General features: G+C 37.7%; 1 protein-coding gene and 1 long non-coding RNA gene across 3 annotated transcripts; one reads left to right on the top strand and one right to left on the bottom strand.

Annotated features, from left to right (window-relative positions):
* Nucleotides 1–6,718: 6,718 nt before the first annotated feature.
* Nucleotides 6,719–15,437, bottom strand: LOC114137930 (carbonyl reductase [NADPH] 1-like). 2 transcript variants are annotated; one of them, XM_028006799.1, is made up of 7 exons: nucleotides 14,944–15,437; nucleotides 11,768–11,882; nucleotides 10,338–10,507; nucleotides 9,163–9,270; nucleotides 8,472–8,680; nucleotides 7,973–8,026; nucleotides 6,719–7,863 (listed from the first exon to the last, which is right to left on the bottom strand). In XM_028006799.1, the coding sequence occupies exons 2-7, from the start codon at nucleotides 11,878–11,880 to the stop codon at nucleotides 7,690–7,692; spliced, it is 828 nt and encodes a 275-aa protein (XP_027862600.1). In that variant the 5' UTR covers nucleotides 11,881–11,882; nucleotides 14,944–15,437; the 3' UTR covers nucleotides 6,719–7,689. The 2 variants fall into 2 exon arrangements, with proteins under 2 accessions (XP_027862600.1, XP_027862599.1); XM_028006798.1 differs by lacking the exon at nucleotides 14,944–15,437 and having other exon boundaries at nucleotides 11,768–13,043.
* LOC114137932 (uncharacterized) lies at nucleotides 13,055–14,478 on the top strand. Its single transcript, XR_003594134.1, has 3 exons — nucleotides 13,055–13,482; nucleotides 13,581–13,643; nucleotides 13,907–14,478. It is a non-coding gene; the product is annotated as an uncharacterized LOC114137932 (long non-coding RNA).
* Nucleotides 15,438–15,545: the final 108 nt, after the last annotated feature.

Genomic DNA, 15,545 nt, shown 5'->3' with positions numbered 1-15,545 from the left:
ATAGCCTTATAGTGGATCTGAAGTACTTCCTGAAGAAAAACGGCCTGATCTTTCCCACCTGCTCTTTAGATGTTTCTTTACGGTTGCGTCTGTCAGTTGTCTAGGTAAACCGTAATTGTACTGCTGTTTCACTATTGAAGTCTTCTTCTATAGTCTTTGACATACTCTTGCCTCACAACAAACTTCTTTGTCTTGTTCCTATTAGAGTTGGTTGGCTCCTAAATATAGTCATGGTGAATCAGAAAGCCTGGATCTGAAGTTTTCAACAACATTGATCGCATGAGTCTTAAGGCTGGCTGCTGCTAAGCACACAAAGCATGTTAGCAGACTCATGGAAATGCTGCAGACTGACAATTCGGTTGAACCACTTCACTGACTCGAGTTAGTAGATTCAGCAAACATCCTGCAAACGTGGCTGATTCTCTTGAATAGGCTAACTTACTTCAGTTTTGGAGAATGATGAACTTATCAGAAACATGGCTGACTTAGAGAATTCAGTCGAATCCCTCAGTCAAAGAGTGGGGCCATAACACAAAGCAGGCATTACTCAACAGCAGTAGGAGAAGCAGAAAATAATGCTTGGTTTGTCTATTTCTGAAACAAATGTGTTTGAAGATCAGCTACTTTCCCCTGTGGATAAATGTGGGGACCACAAATAAACAAAATACTGCATTGATCCCCGTGCATTTACAAACTGCAGCACTACTGCCTCTTAGGGTGCAATCATACTAGTCCCATTTAGTACACTTTAATTGAACTCTTGTTTATTTGTCTAGAAAATTCCAGTTCATATGGGGAGGTGTGAATGTGCAATGGAATTCTGATGTGAACCAGAAAGTTACTAGCTGGAGAAATACCAAAGTCAATCCTACAACCTCTAAAATTTCACATCATTCCATTTTGCTTTACATTTCTTGAACTAGGAAGTTGCCTTTGGTGTCTTCTTCAGAGGTTTTGTGGTTTTGGTGAGGTGAGTGTGGGGGGTACAAGTTCCCCAAAGGGCATTTCACACAATGCTGTGTGAAAGTGAACCACACCATCTGAATATATATCAAATGTTGCAATTTTGGTCCCCAATTGAACCAGGTCTACCAGACAATCAGATGCGAAAACATCCTTATGTCCATAAGCAACGCTGCTTATTTTGAGAGATGGGAAGGTCAATAACACCAACTCAGGTGAAGCTGATCGCTTTTGTGAATGACTTTGACTAACCTGAATCCATAAAATTGACCTCAATTTCACATTTACATTGAAATGATTGTTCAAAGATTAAACCAGAAAGCAGTCAAAGACTTCTGTACTCCATCTCTCATGATACACCCAACAAATACGGAGCCATACAAGTATTTCTGTAGATGACAGAACTCTGACCTGTACTGAAAAACTGATGCATACAAGAAGTGCAAAAGTGAGAAGAACTGGTGAGAGTACAGTGCCCTGTGGTGTTCATTTTCTATTGACCATCTTGTCAAACCCACAAACCCTTGAATCTCTGAAACCGTGGGTACATGTGTCTTCTGGACATTCTATACAATAATGTAGTGTAAGATTAGGAACACATGTATAAAACTAAAGTACACGATCCTCATACTGCCTTTCTACTGTGTCCAGATGCTGAGGTAGTTTCATCAACCCTAAAGCAAGCTGCAATGTGTCCTGAAAGGGTGCTTTTTTGTTTGCTCCAACACACTGGTATCAACTGTGTTGCAATTATTATATCGGAAATCATACCTGATTGATCATACATGTTTCTGTTTGACAAATACACTGCTGAGCAAAATTTTAAGACCAGTTGAAAATGACAAGAATTCTCATTTTGGACTGTTGTACCTTAAAATGGTTCTGAGTAGAAATTCAGAATGCGAAAAGAAGAAATGGGAGTGAAACCAAAAAACCAGAGGAAACAATTCATTCCAGTTTGTTTTTGTTAAGAAGATTTTTATTTTTTTGTCTCACTCCCATTTCTTCTTTTTGCATTTTGAAGTTCTACTTTCAACCTTCTTAAGATTCAACGGTGCAAACTGGATATTCTTACCATTTTTCAACTGGTCTTAAATTGTTTCTCCTTCCACTTTCTTACTTCTGAAACAAATGAATTCAATTCTCTTTACCATTTATATGAGGTTGGAGATGATCCATCACCATCCTGCTGAAATGCTACTAAACACTAAGTTTTACAACATACTATTTCTGATGCACTCATGTGGTCTCCAATATGTCCAACAGCTAGCTTAAAGGCTTTATTTTTCACTCACAAAATCTAAAATTATTGTGCTTGATGTATAAAGCTAAAACCCCAAGTTTTACACATTAACAGCAGTTATTATTCTTAAAGTTATGCCAGCAACTAAGTATGACTAATGGCAAAACAAATCCACCTGCATGTAGTCCAAGATCACATTAGTTCTCTCTACATTGTTGCCAATTATCTAATATTTTACATGATAGATATATTTAAGAGAGTCAAAAAGGACATAGAAATCTGCATTCTGCGAACTATAAGCTTGTGTTTGGTTGAAATGGGTTGTAGGAGATTTTGGAGGCACTTTTCACTTTTTGATCTGATGAGATTTATTAGATTTAAATGCAACACTTTTCAGTTGTGAGAAAAAGTGTAGTAAGTTGTAATGGATCATGAAAAAACAAAAATTTCTGAATTAGACAAAATAATGTTTGGCCATAGATATTATCAACAAAAAAAGACTTTAAGGGCGTGCCGTGGTGGAGTAGTGGATAGCGCGACCCATATTTGGAGGCCGGCCGTCGCGGGTTTGACTCCCGGACCCGGCGACATTTGTCGCATGTCTTCCCCCCTCTCCTTCCCCATTTCTGTCAGCCTACTTTCGTAAAAGGGACACTAGAGCCCACAAAAAGACCCCCTGGAGGGGTAAAAAAAAAAAAGACTTTAAGTCTTCAGCAGTGTGTTTTATGCTGTGGCCTACAAGCCAGGTGCAATCAGTGATCATGGCAACCTTTGCCTTTAGATCTGTAAAAACCTGTTATAATATACATTCAGGGGAGCCTCTGGTCCAATTTCCTGCCTTGGAAACGTTCTGAAGAGCGACTCCAGCTGAGTTTTTCATTCTCAGCATTTGAGACTTTCTGATTAGTTCAGAAGAAAAGACAACCTCCAAAAATAAGCTCAGGTTACCTAACAGAGGGGAGAAAAAAAATCTGAACCTTATATGGTCCCTAAAACCTCAATTTAGTTCTTGTGTTGTTACATAACTTGTCCTGTTCCTATTAGCATACTCGCTTTAGAAGCCTTTTTTTTTTATCTTGGCTCTTGGTAATTAGAGATTTTAAGATCACTTTTTTACACACAAGAATATTGAAATATATATGCATGAACTACTTTCAGATCAGGTGCTTTTAAAGCAAGCAAGGAATGGTACAGAATCTATATAAGAGAAATTAGGTAATAGCTTTACAGAATATTAGATATGTGCTCTTTAAGTATAAATTCACAATTCAAACATTTTTCACTTTTTCCCATGGTACAGCCTCAAACTTTAGTTCAACTACTGGGACTTTTGTGTGGAAGACCGACTAATGCAATGCATGTTTATGAAGTAGAAGGAAAAGAATACAGGATTTTTCAAATTTTTTAACAAATGAAATTATGCAAACTGTGGTATGCATTTGTATTCATTATTCATTTGTATCCCCCCATGGCTTCATACTTTGTAGAACCACCTTTCGCTGAACTTACAGCTGCGAGTCTTTTGGGAGACTGTCTGTAGCAGCTTTGTTCATGTTTTAATTCAACTCAACTCAAAAATACCTGGTTGATCCAAAACGGAAATTAAATGTTGTTGTAACTCATTTTATTGAAGGTTCTTCAAAGAGTTATTGTAGATGGTGATGGCCTGGAAAGACCTCCTGTAGCAGTCTGTATTTCAGTAAATCTGATGAAGCCTCTGACTGAACTGTTGTATGACAGTTTCATGAAAAGGATGGTCAGAGTCGTCCAGAATTTTCTTGATTTTATGTAAAATCCTGCTTTTTGTTAAGGCAGCTAACATGTTTTCTTCTAGGATTGTCTTGTATTTTGCTCCATACAATTTCACATTTGACTCCATATCTAGTCCAAACCTTTATACTTCTGCTTCTCCTCCTCCTACTACTTCCATTCTTTTCATTTCACTTTACAGCTATGCACTACCTTGTATTGGTCAAAGAAACAAATATTAGAGTTTTTGGTTGTCTGAAAGTGTTTAAGTGGTACTGATATTTCTGCAAGTCACTGTATTCTGTCACATTTTGCAGAATTACGTTTTGGATAACAAAGGAGGAGAAATGGTCTGGATTTGGTCCCTAAATCCTCAAATTCAAGGATAAATTTCCTTGAATTTATCTATAAAAAAAAGACTAGAATTTGGTCATAAAAACCATTTTTCCTTCTCATGAAGGAATTATGTTGAGATAATATTGAGATTATGAAGTGACTTTTGTGTACTCTCTGTGCCTTGATGTTGTAAAACTTCCAAAGGAAAATAGGCTTTTCTAAAATATTTAATCCAAAGAACTAGTTTCCCTATTAATAATTTACTGACTGCTAAAGGTTTTGTAAGTCATTAATCAGCAATCCTGATAGGTTGGTTATCAAAAGCCGTCAGCTAAAGTCAAGATGTTGTCTCTAGTCAATAAATCTTTCATGAGGAATTTGCAAATTAATCTGTTCGTTTTGTAGTAGTAAATTTTAATATGTTACCCATAAGTGGATTTTATGCCCTGCGGTCTTTTTCAAATGGTCAGAAAGTCAATCAGAGGGTGGTGTGTAGCTAATTAAAGAGCATGAACTACAGTGTGAAGCTAAATGAGAATTTTCTGCAATCTAGGAATCAACACAATATTGCTATTGGGTAATAAATAATTTATTATTGCACTTTTGAATCATCATTCATGTGTTACGTTCTAATGAACTGGGATATAAAGCATGTGAAAAGTTACTTATTACACAGGTTAGTCATTGATAGGCAAATTAGGTTAATGGACTTCAGCTGCATCATAGGTTCACAGTTTGGCAAACCTGATGTAGGCTAAATGTTTCCCAGAAGGCTTTCTTTGCAATATGTGCAGTTTGTAACTTTGATAAAAGTAAATATGGGTTTAATAAATATGTCTGTTTCTGAAAATGTATCTGCTTTTTAACCAGAACTCAGGTCATACGGCACTCTTCTATAGTGACTTTATACCTTACTGTGTATAACGCTGCTATAAAAGCCAGACAGGGCTGCAGACCCTGGTGGCTAACGAACATTAAAACTCTCAACAGAAGCTGAAAAAAAGCAGTCACAATTTTCTTGTCATGAAAATAATATAAACTTGTTAGAAAATAACACATTTATATATAAAAAAAATACCAGATAGCCTAGCTCTGTTAGCATACTGTTAGCATGTAACCAGCTAGTTGCTACAGGAAAATAAAAAAGACTGGATAAAACGTTCCCAAGTTGTGTTTGAATTGTCTGTTCATTTATTTTTTAGTACACAGAACAGTAAGTCAATCATTTTGTAGTGAGGTCACTAAATCACATCTTAACACTAAACTTTGGAGGTCATGGCTATGGTGTGTAGCATTAGCAGCATAAGCATATAAATATTTAAAATGCCAATGTTGTGTTCTTTTTAAACTGTGAAACTTTCTGATTAAAAACAACAATACATCTTTTGGAAGTTTTTGTGCAGATGAATGCCTAAAGTCAAAAAAAGTTTAAGATTTGACAGAAATAGCACAGCTAAATACAAAATGCAGTTTTTAAGTAATGGAAATGGTTACATTTAGTGCAGAGAGAGCCATGTAACCAACTGGGCCATGTTGGGAAATACCTAGCTCACAAATTAATTATGCTTAAAATTTTTGGTTCAATTTCATGACCCACATTCAAGCAGTAACTGTAAATGTAAAATGCAAAATACATCAAATGTATTATTTATTTATTTATTTATTATTATTATTATTAGTCCTTTAGAATTTAGCAGAAAATGTCTAACAACATGAAACAGGCTAAATAAGTTAATTATTAGCAATTTCATCTCATTGGATATAAGCATTTTTTTTTATAATGAAGCCTAGGCGCAAATTCAAACTGGAAGACTCTTTTATCCCCACCGGGACCCGTTAATTGAAGCGACCTGCCCACAATCGTCGACCTATCAACGCCGGACCAAGCCACGTCACGTCCAATCATCGACCAAGTCCCAGCTGATAAGGACCTTCATTCATGGCGTCCTTCGCTCTCCAGCCGAGCTCAACCCACCAACACCCCTTCTCCTCCATTCGCCCGGTCCTGAGGCCCGCACCCTTCTTCAACCTCCACCACCAGTGCCGGGCCCTGGGGGATGACGTTCCTAACAGCATCGGGATGCTCATCTGAAGCCTATCGCTAAACGCTGCGATAACCGTTATCCCCAGCCCGAGCGCCAAAGACTTTAAATTCTGTTTGTCAATAAACTCTTCTAATTGTCTTCTTATCTCCGTCTGAGTCTCTCCAGATTGAATTAAAATCAGCATCCATGTTATAAACCAGGGGTCTCAAACTCCAGGCCTCGAGGGCCACTGTCCTGCAGTTTTTAGATGTGCCACAGCTACAAAACACTGGAATGAAATGACTTAAGTACCTCCTCCTTGTGTAGATCAGTTCTAAAAAGCCTTAATGACCTAATTATTCTGTTCAGGTGTGGTGCAGCAGAGGCACATCTAAAAGTTGCAGGACTGCAGCCCTCGAGGACTGGAGTTTGACACCCCTGTTATAAATTGTGCCATTTATGTTAAAAATATATAAACGTTTGGTCAGATAGATGAATTATAGAGAAACAAGGCCTGCTGTCCGCCCTAATAGTGTGCTGCATGTAATCAAAGTTGTTATTGATGACTGTATTAGTTGTATCACTTGTGAATTTACCACTGAAGGAATTCCCAACTGCAGGATCAATAAAGTAATTATAATGCCCGTTCAGCGCTTCCAAACAATGACAGTGACGGTCATTATGATCATCAAAGGGAATGCGAGGGAAATTCCTCTGGCAGACAGCAGAGATTAGAGGATTATCTTTCCCCTCTGTCTCTGGCCATCTCCACGCTGCTCCCACGCAACGGATTAGTTTTTATCTACAAGGTAATCGGGGCTTTACTCTTGTCTGACAAGACTACAACTCCCACTGTTACACGTAATGTACATCAGCACCACGCTGGCCCACAATCTGCTGGGGTACTGACTCAACGGGAGAATAGATGGAGCAGAGATGATTTACAAGACTTTAACCAGAAACAATATAAAGGCATCTGAATGAGGTTGTTTCGTCTGACATATTTGTCTTTGGCATAAAACACAGCATTTAAGAATATCTTTATCGTTATCTGTGTGTGCATGTAACAGCCAATGCCAGAATCCAAAATGTCAAACGGGAGAGAAAAGTCAAAGGGAGCCAGCTTTTCCCTTGACCTCTCCTCTGTACTACATCTGTGATGTCCAATCAGAACACTTTTGGGATATCTTGGTAAAGCCTTTTGCTTGTGTTGTTGACTGGGTAGCTGTAGTGACTTTTTTTGTGAAACTTTGCAGTTTGTGGTGTTGTTGGTAATAAGGTTCTTTTGTACCTTATTTCAGTAACCGGTTTCAACCGTTTCTTAAAACATTTTGCAGATTTTTGCCTCTGTGAAGAATTAAACTCATCCAGTGTTCACCACGGCTGAACTTTCTTGTCAGAGACAAACTTTCCATGAGGTTCTGTAGTTTCAGGCGGCAGAAGGGCCAGATATGCCGGTGTGACGGCGCCCTCATCTGGTGACTTGGCTGCTCTCTCACCGGCCATGTCGGTGCGCACCCATCCTGGACAGCAAGCGTTCAGCAAGATCTGAGAAAAAGAGTTTAAATAAACACCAGTGCACCTAAACCTGTAGAGCCAGATAAAGAGTGAAGGATTATAAAATCTAACATTTAAAGGAAGTTTTGTTGTTCATTACCCCATCATGTGGTCTTTTCTTGGACAGATGCCGAGCCAGGATCATGGACAGAGTCTAGAGCAACACAAACATCACAAGGTTGAGTAATACTGTCGGATTGGCCCAGCATTAGAATATTTGAATATTACGGAAAATCTTAAGTTGCTAAAATGATGTTACTTAAAATTTGTTACTACCAAGATAGTTAAAATCAATTTTATCATCTATAGTAATTGAGAGATGATTTCCTTGTTTTCAGCTTGTCTGAGTTTCAGTTCAGTTTGACTTCATTGAACGTATTGTGTTAAGCAAAGTTTTTTTTAGTTTTTGGCTTTAAACAAAATAATTTTCCGAGTGTTTGTATTTACGTGGTGCAATATACTTTAAATTAAGCAGACATTTAAAAAATTTTCTTATCACATCAAACACGGTGATGTGAGTCCAGTCACATCAGTGGCGTTACAAAACTTATCCTACAATTTGTTTTTAGTGCAAAAGAACCAATGAAAACAGATCTTACAGTCAGTCCCAGTTTCGACACGCCGTATGGCATTTCGGGCCAGCCGTCTTGCTTGAGCTCTCCTTTCTTGGCCTTGTCGACGAATCGCTGCATCAGGCCCACCAGCTCGTCCTCTGTGATGTCATCGCTACGGAAACGCTGCTGGAGCTCCAGGCTGCACTTGTTTAGGGTACGGGGACCAACAAAGCTTGAGACGTTTACCACACGACCTAAAAACGAATGCAGAGATGACTTATAGGTTACCAACAAGTTCTGTATCATTTCTGAAATACTACAGCAGATCAAAATAGATTTGTTCTCTCCATTAACTACAGTTAAAATGCTTGGTAGGGAGGTAGTAAGTAGAGGTGCACCAATAAATCAGTTCCGATTTCCTTAATTTTAGGCGGTTGGCTGATATTTACATGCTGTCCGCAAATGTCTGAAAATCAGAGTCGTTAAAGACCTATTTAACAACTTTTCCGACAAAAAAAAAATTGGTATTGGCCAAAATTAGAATTTGCAGATCAGGCTTTTTAATGATTGCTGATTGGACAGAAAAATTTTATGGGCTGCACCCATAGAAGTAAAGTATTTAACTGTTGAGCTAAAGATAATTTGGCTCATTTGAACATGAGCTGAACCTTTAATGAGTTCCTGTGAAGGAGGAGCCTTGTGTCTCACTTCTTCAGATGCAGCTGTGTGTTCGTACCGCCTGGTTTGATGAGCGGCAGGAAGTGAGTCAAGACGTCTCTGGCAGCAAAGAAGTTTGTCTGTAGGGTCACTTCTGCCTGGACAGCCACCGGAGTCGTGTCTGCAACTAAGACAGTTGATAAGATCTAAATGTCAGTGACTTAAAATAATATTCATGATTTGGATTTTTCACATTTTTTACCGTTTTCATACAAAATATGATGCATTTTATTGTAATTTTATGTGACAGATCAACATACAGGAGTGCATTTAAGGATGTACTGATCCACTTTTTTCCCTTCCGATACGATATCTGAGGTTTAGTATCGGCCAGTACTGGTCCAATACAGCTGAATCAACTTAAAACGTTTCTTTTTATAAACACAGACAATAATGTACTGAATTACAAATTTATTTGATATCTATGCACCAGTACAGCACACTTACATACACCAACAGCTTCACAAGCTTGGTTCAACATGTAAAACCAACACAACTTTAATTTGTTCAGTCGGTGTGATGAGGGGTAGAACAGCCAATGTAAATGAATAATGAAAAACTGAAACTGACTAAAACAACAGGTTGACTACCTTGGTCAAACATGTAAAAAAACAAACTGTAACAAACCTTTCAAATGGTTCAGAAAGTGCAATTAGGAATTCTAAATATAATGTAAAATAAATAATAAAGGGTGATGTTGCTCAGAGCACGAAGCAAAGAATTAGACTGAGTAGATCTGCCCTAATGAATCGGGCACATTATCACCGATACCCAATCTAGAATTGTTTTCAATATCAGGACCAATGCAGATATTGATATATCGGATCGGTGAATCTTTAGCATTAATGTGACATGGAAGGAAATGATGCTATGCTTTTAATTGTTTTGTTTTTGCTGCTGTTTTTTTTTTGTTTTTTTTTTTGTTTCGCTTTGCAGAAGAAAAGCATCCCCATAGTTTGATGCTGCCACCACCATATTTCAAGGTAAGGATGGTTGTATTCAGACCGGTGTGAGGTGTGCAGCATTTGGCATGGAAACAGAAGGATTTTGATCTCATCTATACTAAACATTTTCCTCCACAGGTTTGCTGTTTCCCCCACAAGAGTTTCTTCCTTCTGCTCTTCAAAGCAGGGATTTGTGGAAAGTATGAATAATTACGTAACTGATTCTCTCCAACAGAAGCAGGTCTCCTACCTTTGAACGCTATCGCGGCATTATTGATGAGAATGTCCACTCCTCCGTACTTCCCCTTGAAGAAAGCAGCAGCTGTTTTAATGCTATTCAGGTCGTTGATGTCCAGCTGGTGAAACAGAGGCTTCAGCCCCTCTGAGGCCAGAGACTCTACGGCCTCCTGACCTCGATCACTGCAAAACATTGGCCAATAAGGTTCAGACTAAAACTCTGCTCTGGTTGATCATTTTTAGTGTTCAGTCTTTCAATTATTCACCACGTTGGAACTGGAAATGTTAGCAACTTTTAGGAAATGTCAGAATTAACGGAATAATCTAAATTCTCTAGAGTTTTTAGATTACACAAAGATTAGCTGTGGCCGTCTGTGAGCTGCTTAAGGAGCAGCTACCTCTGCTAGCTTTAGCAACATGCTAGACGCGCTAGCTAATAATGTAAGACAGCAGCAAGGAGAGTTTAAAACGTCAATCTGTAATCAATTTTACTGTTTATACAGCAAAAACTGTTTAACAGCGACTGCTAATGACAACTGAAAAAATATTTTGTAGTTTATTCTTTTATATTTTATGTCCAATATCTTCTGCTATTATTTTCTTCTAACATTCTTTATTTTAATATTCTTTAATATTTTTCTTTGCATATTATATAACACACTAAATTACCTTATGTCAACTACAGAGTAGTCTTGACTGAAAAAAAGCTTTTAGAACACTAGATACAGCAGTAGCCCTTTGAGATCTAAAGATAAAGGGCATTATAAATAAAATCTATTATTATTTTAATTATAATTAGTAAAACCCCTGACATATTTTATACATCAGCTTCAATGCAATACATGTTTTGACCAGGCTAAGGTTTGAAAACAGGGAATGTCATGCTGCAGGATAGTAGTGCTAAAAACTGTCCATAATAGTTAATAATCATAATCAATCATAACTATTGTCATATAGTTATGTCAGCATTCACTTGCTTAATAAATCTGATCGTGATAACCCAGTCTTGTGTTTCAAATAAGGAATAATATTTTGTTCTTAATTCTGGCATATTAAAATATTATACAGCTGTTAATAAATTAGAATGATCAAAGTTTAAATTATAAAACTAATCTAATTCAGACATTGTATAAATTCATGGCAAATAAAGTGATAAATTTCAAGCATTAACATCAGTGACATCTTAAGAAGATGACCTCTTTAATGATATCTTAATTTTTTTTATTAGAGTAATAAACAAAGATCAAAAGACACAATTAAAGGGAAGACTGCTGGCTCAATAGTGGTCTAGGATAAACAACAACCAGAAAAATTGCAGAAAAAGCTGACCATTCCAGTTTTTTTCTGCAATTTTGTATCAAAGCATATTAAAAGAAAGTTGAGTGGAAGGAAAAAGACAAAAAGAGAATTAAGAAATAGTAATAGTTACACAAGTGTACCTACACATCTCTAGCGGTGAGGTAGACGTCCCCCTGCCACTGCTTGCAGAGCGCTCGGACGACGGCTAGTCCCACTCCCTTGTTGCTTCCTGTCACCACGGCAACTTTGGTCGACATGTCTATCCAGAGAGGCATGGCAACGGACAAAAACCAGATGTGTTAGGACCGCACTGAATAGCAGAGAACAACAGCATGAGAATTTGAACTTTATCTCAGATTAGTCATATCAGCATGTAAGTGGGCTGACTGAAGTTTTGCCAAGTCATGATGACAACTTTATGGTTGGAAAATGGGGGAAGAGAGACGAATGAAGGTACAACAATCATGCTTTTAATGTTGTTAACTATATTTATTGGTCAACAACATTAAAAGCAACAAATCATTCATTAGATGATCTGTTGGTGTCAAGCAAAGACAGTTGAATTACTTGTGTAGTTTAATTGTAAATACTTGCAAAGTCAAGCCATCAGCACAAAGCTCAAGGTTTATAGCCTGCACGCAAAAAAAACCCAACTGGTTTCACAAGGTTTTTATTAAAGACTAACTTTGCAAACAAGAAATGAATAAATATAGACTTTTTTAAACACCTTTCCCCCCCTTTTTTTAAACAAGCTTATTAAACACCTTAAAAATGTTCTTTTTTAAATTTTGTCATTACAAACACGGAGGTTAACGTCTTTTACTTCGGTGTTACGCAGAGGTTTCTGGGGTATTCCCGATTGTTCTTTGTATACTTCATTAATCTGAATATAATACTTTAACGTTTATGGGACAACATCAATGGGATGAAATGTTTCTGCAACGCAATGTTATCTAGCCTTTTTCTGACATTAAATGGTAAATGTGATTTTAAACAGAATTTTACAAAGGTGAACCTACACATTCTAATACAAAGTGCCATTTGATGTATCTAGTGCACTCTGCACTCATAATTAGTCACAGACAAACAAAAAGGAAGTAGTTAAGAGTTACGTGAAGGAAAATAATTAACTCGGTCTTCATGTTTGACACCAGAGAGGTATAAACTCTACAGTGAACTGCTGTTGTCTTAGTCCATCCATTCTTTCATTGTCAACCTAATGTATAATTACAATTTATTCATTTACCCTAAAAACACAAGTAGTTACTGGGTTCGACGGGGCGCGCGCCAAACGCGCCGTTCTCGCGCCCTGCCGTGCGCCTGTAATGTGGAAGAAGCTTTTGGAGAGCTGGTCCGCCTGCACTGGGATTTACATGAACCCTGTATGATGAGTCATTTGTCATTTTCGGAGAATACTTAAAGCACATGTAACCCACATAAAATGGGGATGCCTCTTTAAGAAACGGAGGTTAGGGAAGCTAGGTGGTCTACCTAGCCAATAGGAAGTTTAGCTTCCAGTGAGTTTAAACCAATCAGAATTCGGACTGCCGCTGCAGGACCCGCCCTTCCGCAGCATTGAGTGTGTAAGCGAGAGAGATCCGGAAACGATTAAGCTGGGCAGCGTGAAAGTCTCTGTTTTAAAACAGTTATACAACTCTAAACAAACGCTTTCCCAGATCATCCGACTTCTAAGCTGGACGCGTGAAGTGAAAAAAAAGAAAAGGAAAGACAAGTTCACTTTTTCTGCTGAACACCGTTAGAGCTGACTCGTTAGCTCTAACGGCCAACGGCTACTGGTTTAGCTCCAACGGCTACTAGGCTAACGTTTTAAGTTCATCTTGTTCTCCGTTCAGTTGAAGGTAAAACCTAATTTACGTTATATTCTTACTTTGTTCACAATGATAGCTCATATTATCAAGGCTAAAGCATGGAAAATATGCCTTATTACACTATCTAGTGCCTCACGGGTCCGGACTGAGAGCCACCATATTGTTGTCCCTAACGTGTCGCATTGAGATCGGTGAGCATATTCTGTGCCTTTCATTTGGGTTTTTGTTCTGTTTATCACATTTTTGTTGAATAATATTGTTTATCTGAACTATTTGATTATTAAAATGTAAACTTTTACTGATTTTGGATAAAATGTAATGTTTAATATTGTTTGAAGAAATGCTTTTGTAATTTACAGTAATTGATGTCAAATATACAGAAACATGATTTAAAGATTAAAGCTAGAACAGCTTAATAAAATCCTATGATTCTGCTGGTCCTGTCTGTTGACAGGTCAGGTTTTTTTGTTTATGCTGGATTGTTCCTGAGGTGGATTCCTCCTGTGACTTTGATGGCGAGCCTTCCCACCTGGACTTAGAAAGAACTGGATTCCTGGATTCCTTCTTTTCCGTTTGGAGTCCTGCTGCACCCCGCGGTGTGTCAGGCTGGTACCACTCACATCTTCACACACAGTTGGTTAGGAGTGAGACCACTGACTGACATTTTTCTTTTTATTGTTTAATCCTGGAATTTCTGATCTCACCTTTTGGACTGGTTTTTATTTGGTACTTTGTAACAAACTGCTGTGTAGGAAATTCTCCTCATGTGAATGGTGTTGAGCTGAACCTAATTGGAACTGGAATTGATTGATCTGTTGCCTATTACGATTTAGAATTCAGATTACCAGGGTGCACCCAAAAGATTCAAAACTGAGAACCAGCACTTGGCCAAGTATTTGTATTATTTTTTTGTATTTTATTGTGTGTAATTTTATTTTCATAATTGTGTGTCTTGTATAACTGTTTGTTAATTTCATGGTTTATGTCACTAAAGCCAGTTGTTTTTTTAAAATTCATTTAACTGCCTTTGTGTGTCATTTAAACACCCCACTATGCTCCGATAGTCGAACCTATTGGCCCATTCATCTAATATATAAAATACCCTTCTCATCTGTGTTACACACACACCTCTTGCTTGGCTCGCGAGCGCGTTCAATGCTACCCCTCCACGCGCGAGAATAACTCGGCCTACCTCAATTCCTGCAGGTAAATGTTTGAGTCCAGGCGTGACAGCACAAACACTCGGCCACAGCAATAATGTGAAACACAACTGAAGAGTGCCATAACAATGTGAGGATAAATAGTTTCATAATGTTAGTGAGATCAAATAGATGTGATAAGAAAAGTTTTTGTGCTTTGTCTAATATTGTAACTATACATATTTACTATGATAACCGAGCGAAAAAGCACATACATATGTATATTTAATACTTGAGTTTTAAGTATTTAGCTTGTTTCTGACAGAGTAAGAGATCAATAAACGTGTCATACTCGCTGTGGTCCTGAAGCTACGCTGACAAACCTTCGACGTGCTGCAGAGATCTGTGTGAAGCTGACTGAGTTGGAAGAGTATGGCAGGTCATTTGTGTATTTATTCAATAATTATGGCAAGTTTTTTGTGAAATCATTGGATTTCAGATGTTATATATCTCTTTTAATTTGTAATTGCAGGTACATGTCAATAAATTAGAGAATCATCTATATAATTAATTTCAGTGTTGACATTGAAATTGACATGAAACACAAGGATTTCACAAAGGAGTAAACAACAGACACACTTTCACTCCATGAATCAGTTTTCAGGAATTCACCCATTTGCAGATTTTCCAGTGGAACGTAACTCTTGAGGAAAACCATCCTATCTGCATTGTCTTTCTTTTTTGTAAAGTTTATGTGAAACTTGCAAAATTTCACATAAATAAAATTTTTAAAGAAATGCAGTTTAGGAATTTCTGTAGGTACCAGGGCAACTTGCCATTCTATTGGCTGGCGTTAGCAAATCAGCTAGTCAAAGAGTAACGTTTTTCTTCCTTGATGCTGATTGGCTGTACGTGCAAGTTGGATCTGATCGACCCAATACAAAATAACTACAG

The sequence above is a fragment of the Xiphophorus couchianus genome, chromosome 22, assembly GCF_001444195.1.
Source record: "Xiphophorus couchianus chromosome 22, X_couchianus-1.0, whole genome shotgun sequence".
NCBI lineage: Eukaryota > Metazoa > Chordata > Actinopteri > Cyprinodontiformes > Poeciliidae > Xiphophorus > Xiphophorus couchianus.
The sequence above is the reverse complement of the archived record's forward strand: the minus strand, read 5'-3'. Positions and strand labels throughout refer to the sequence as shown.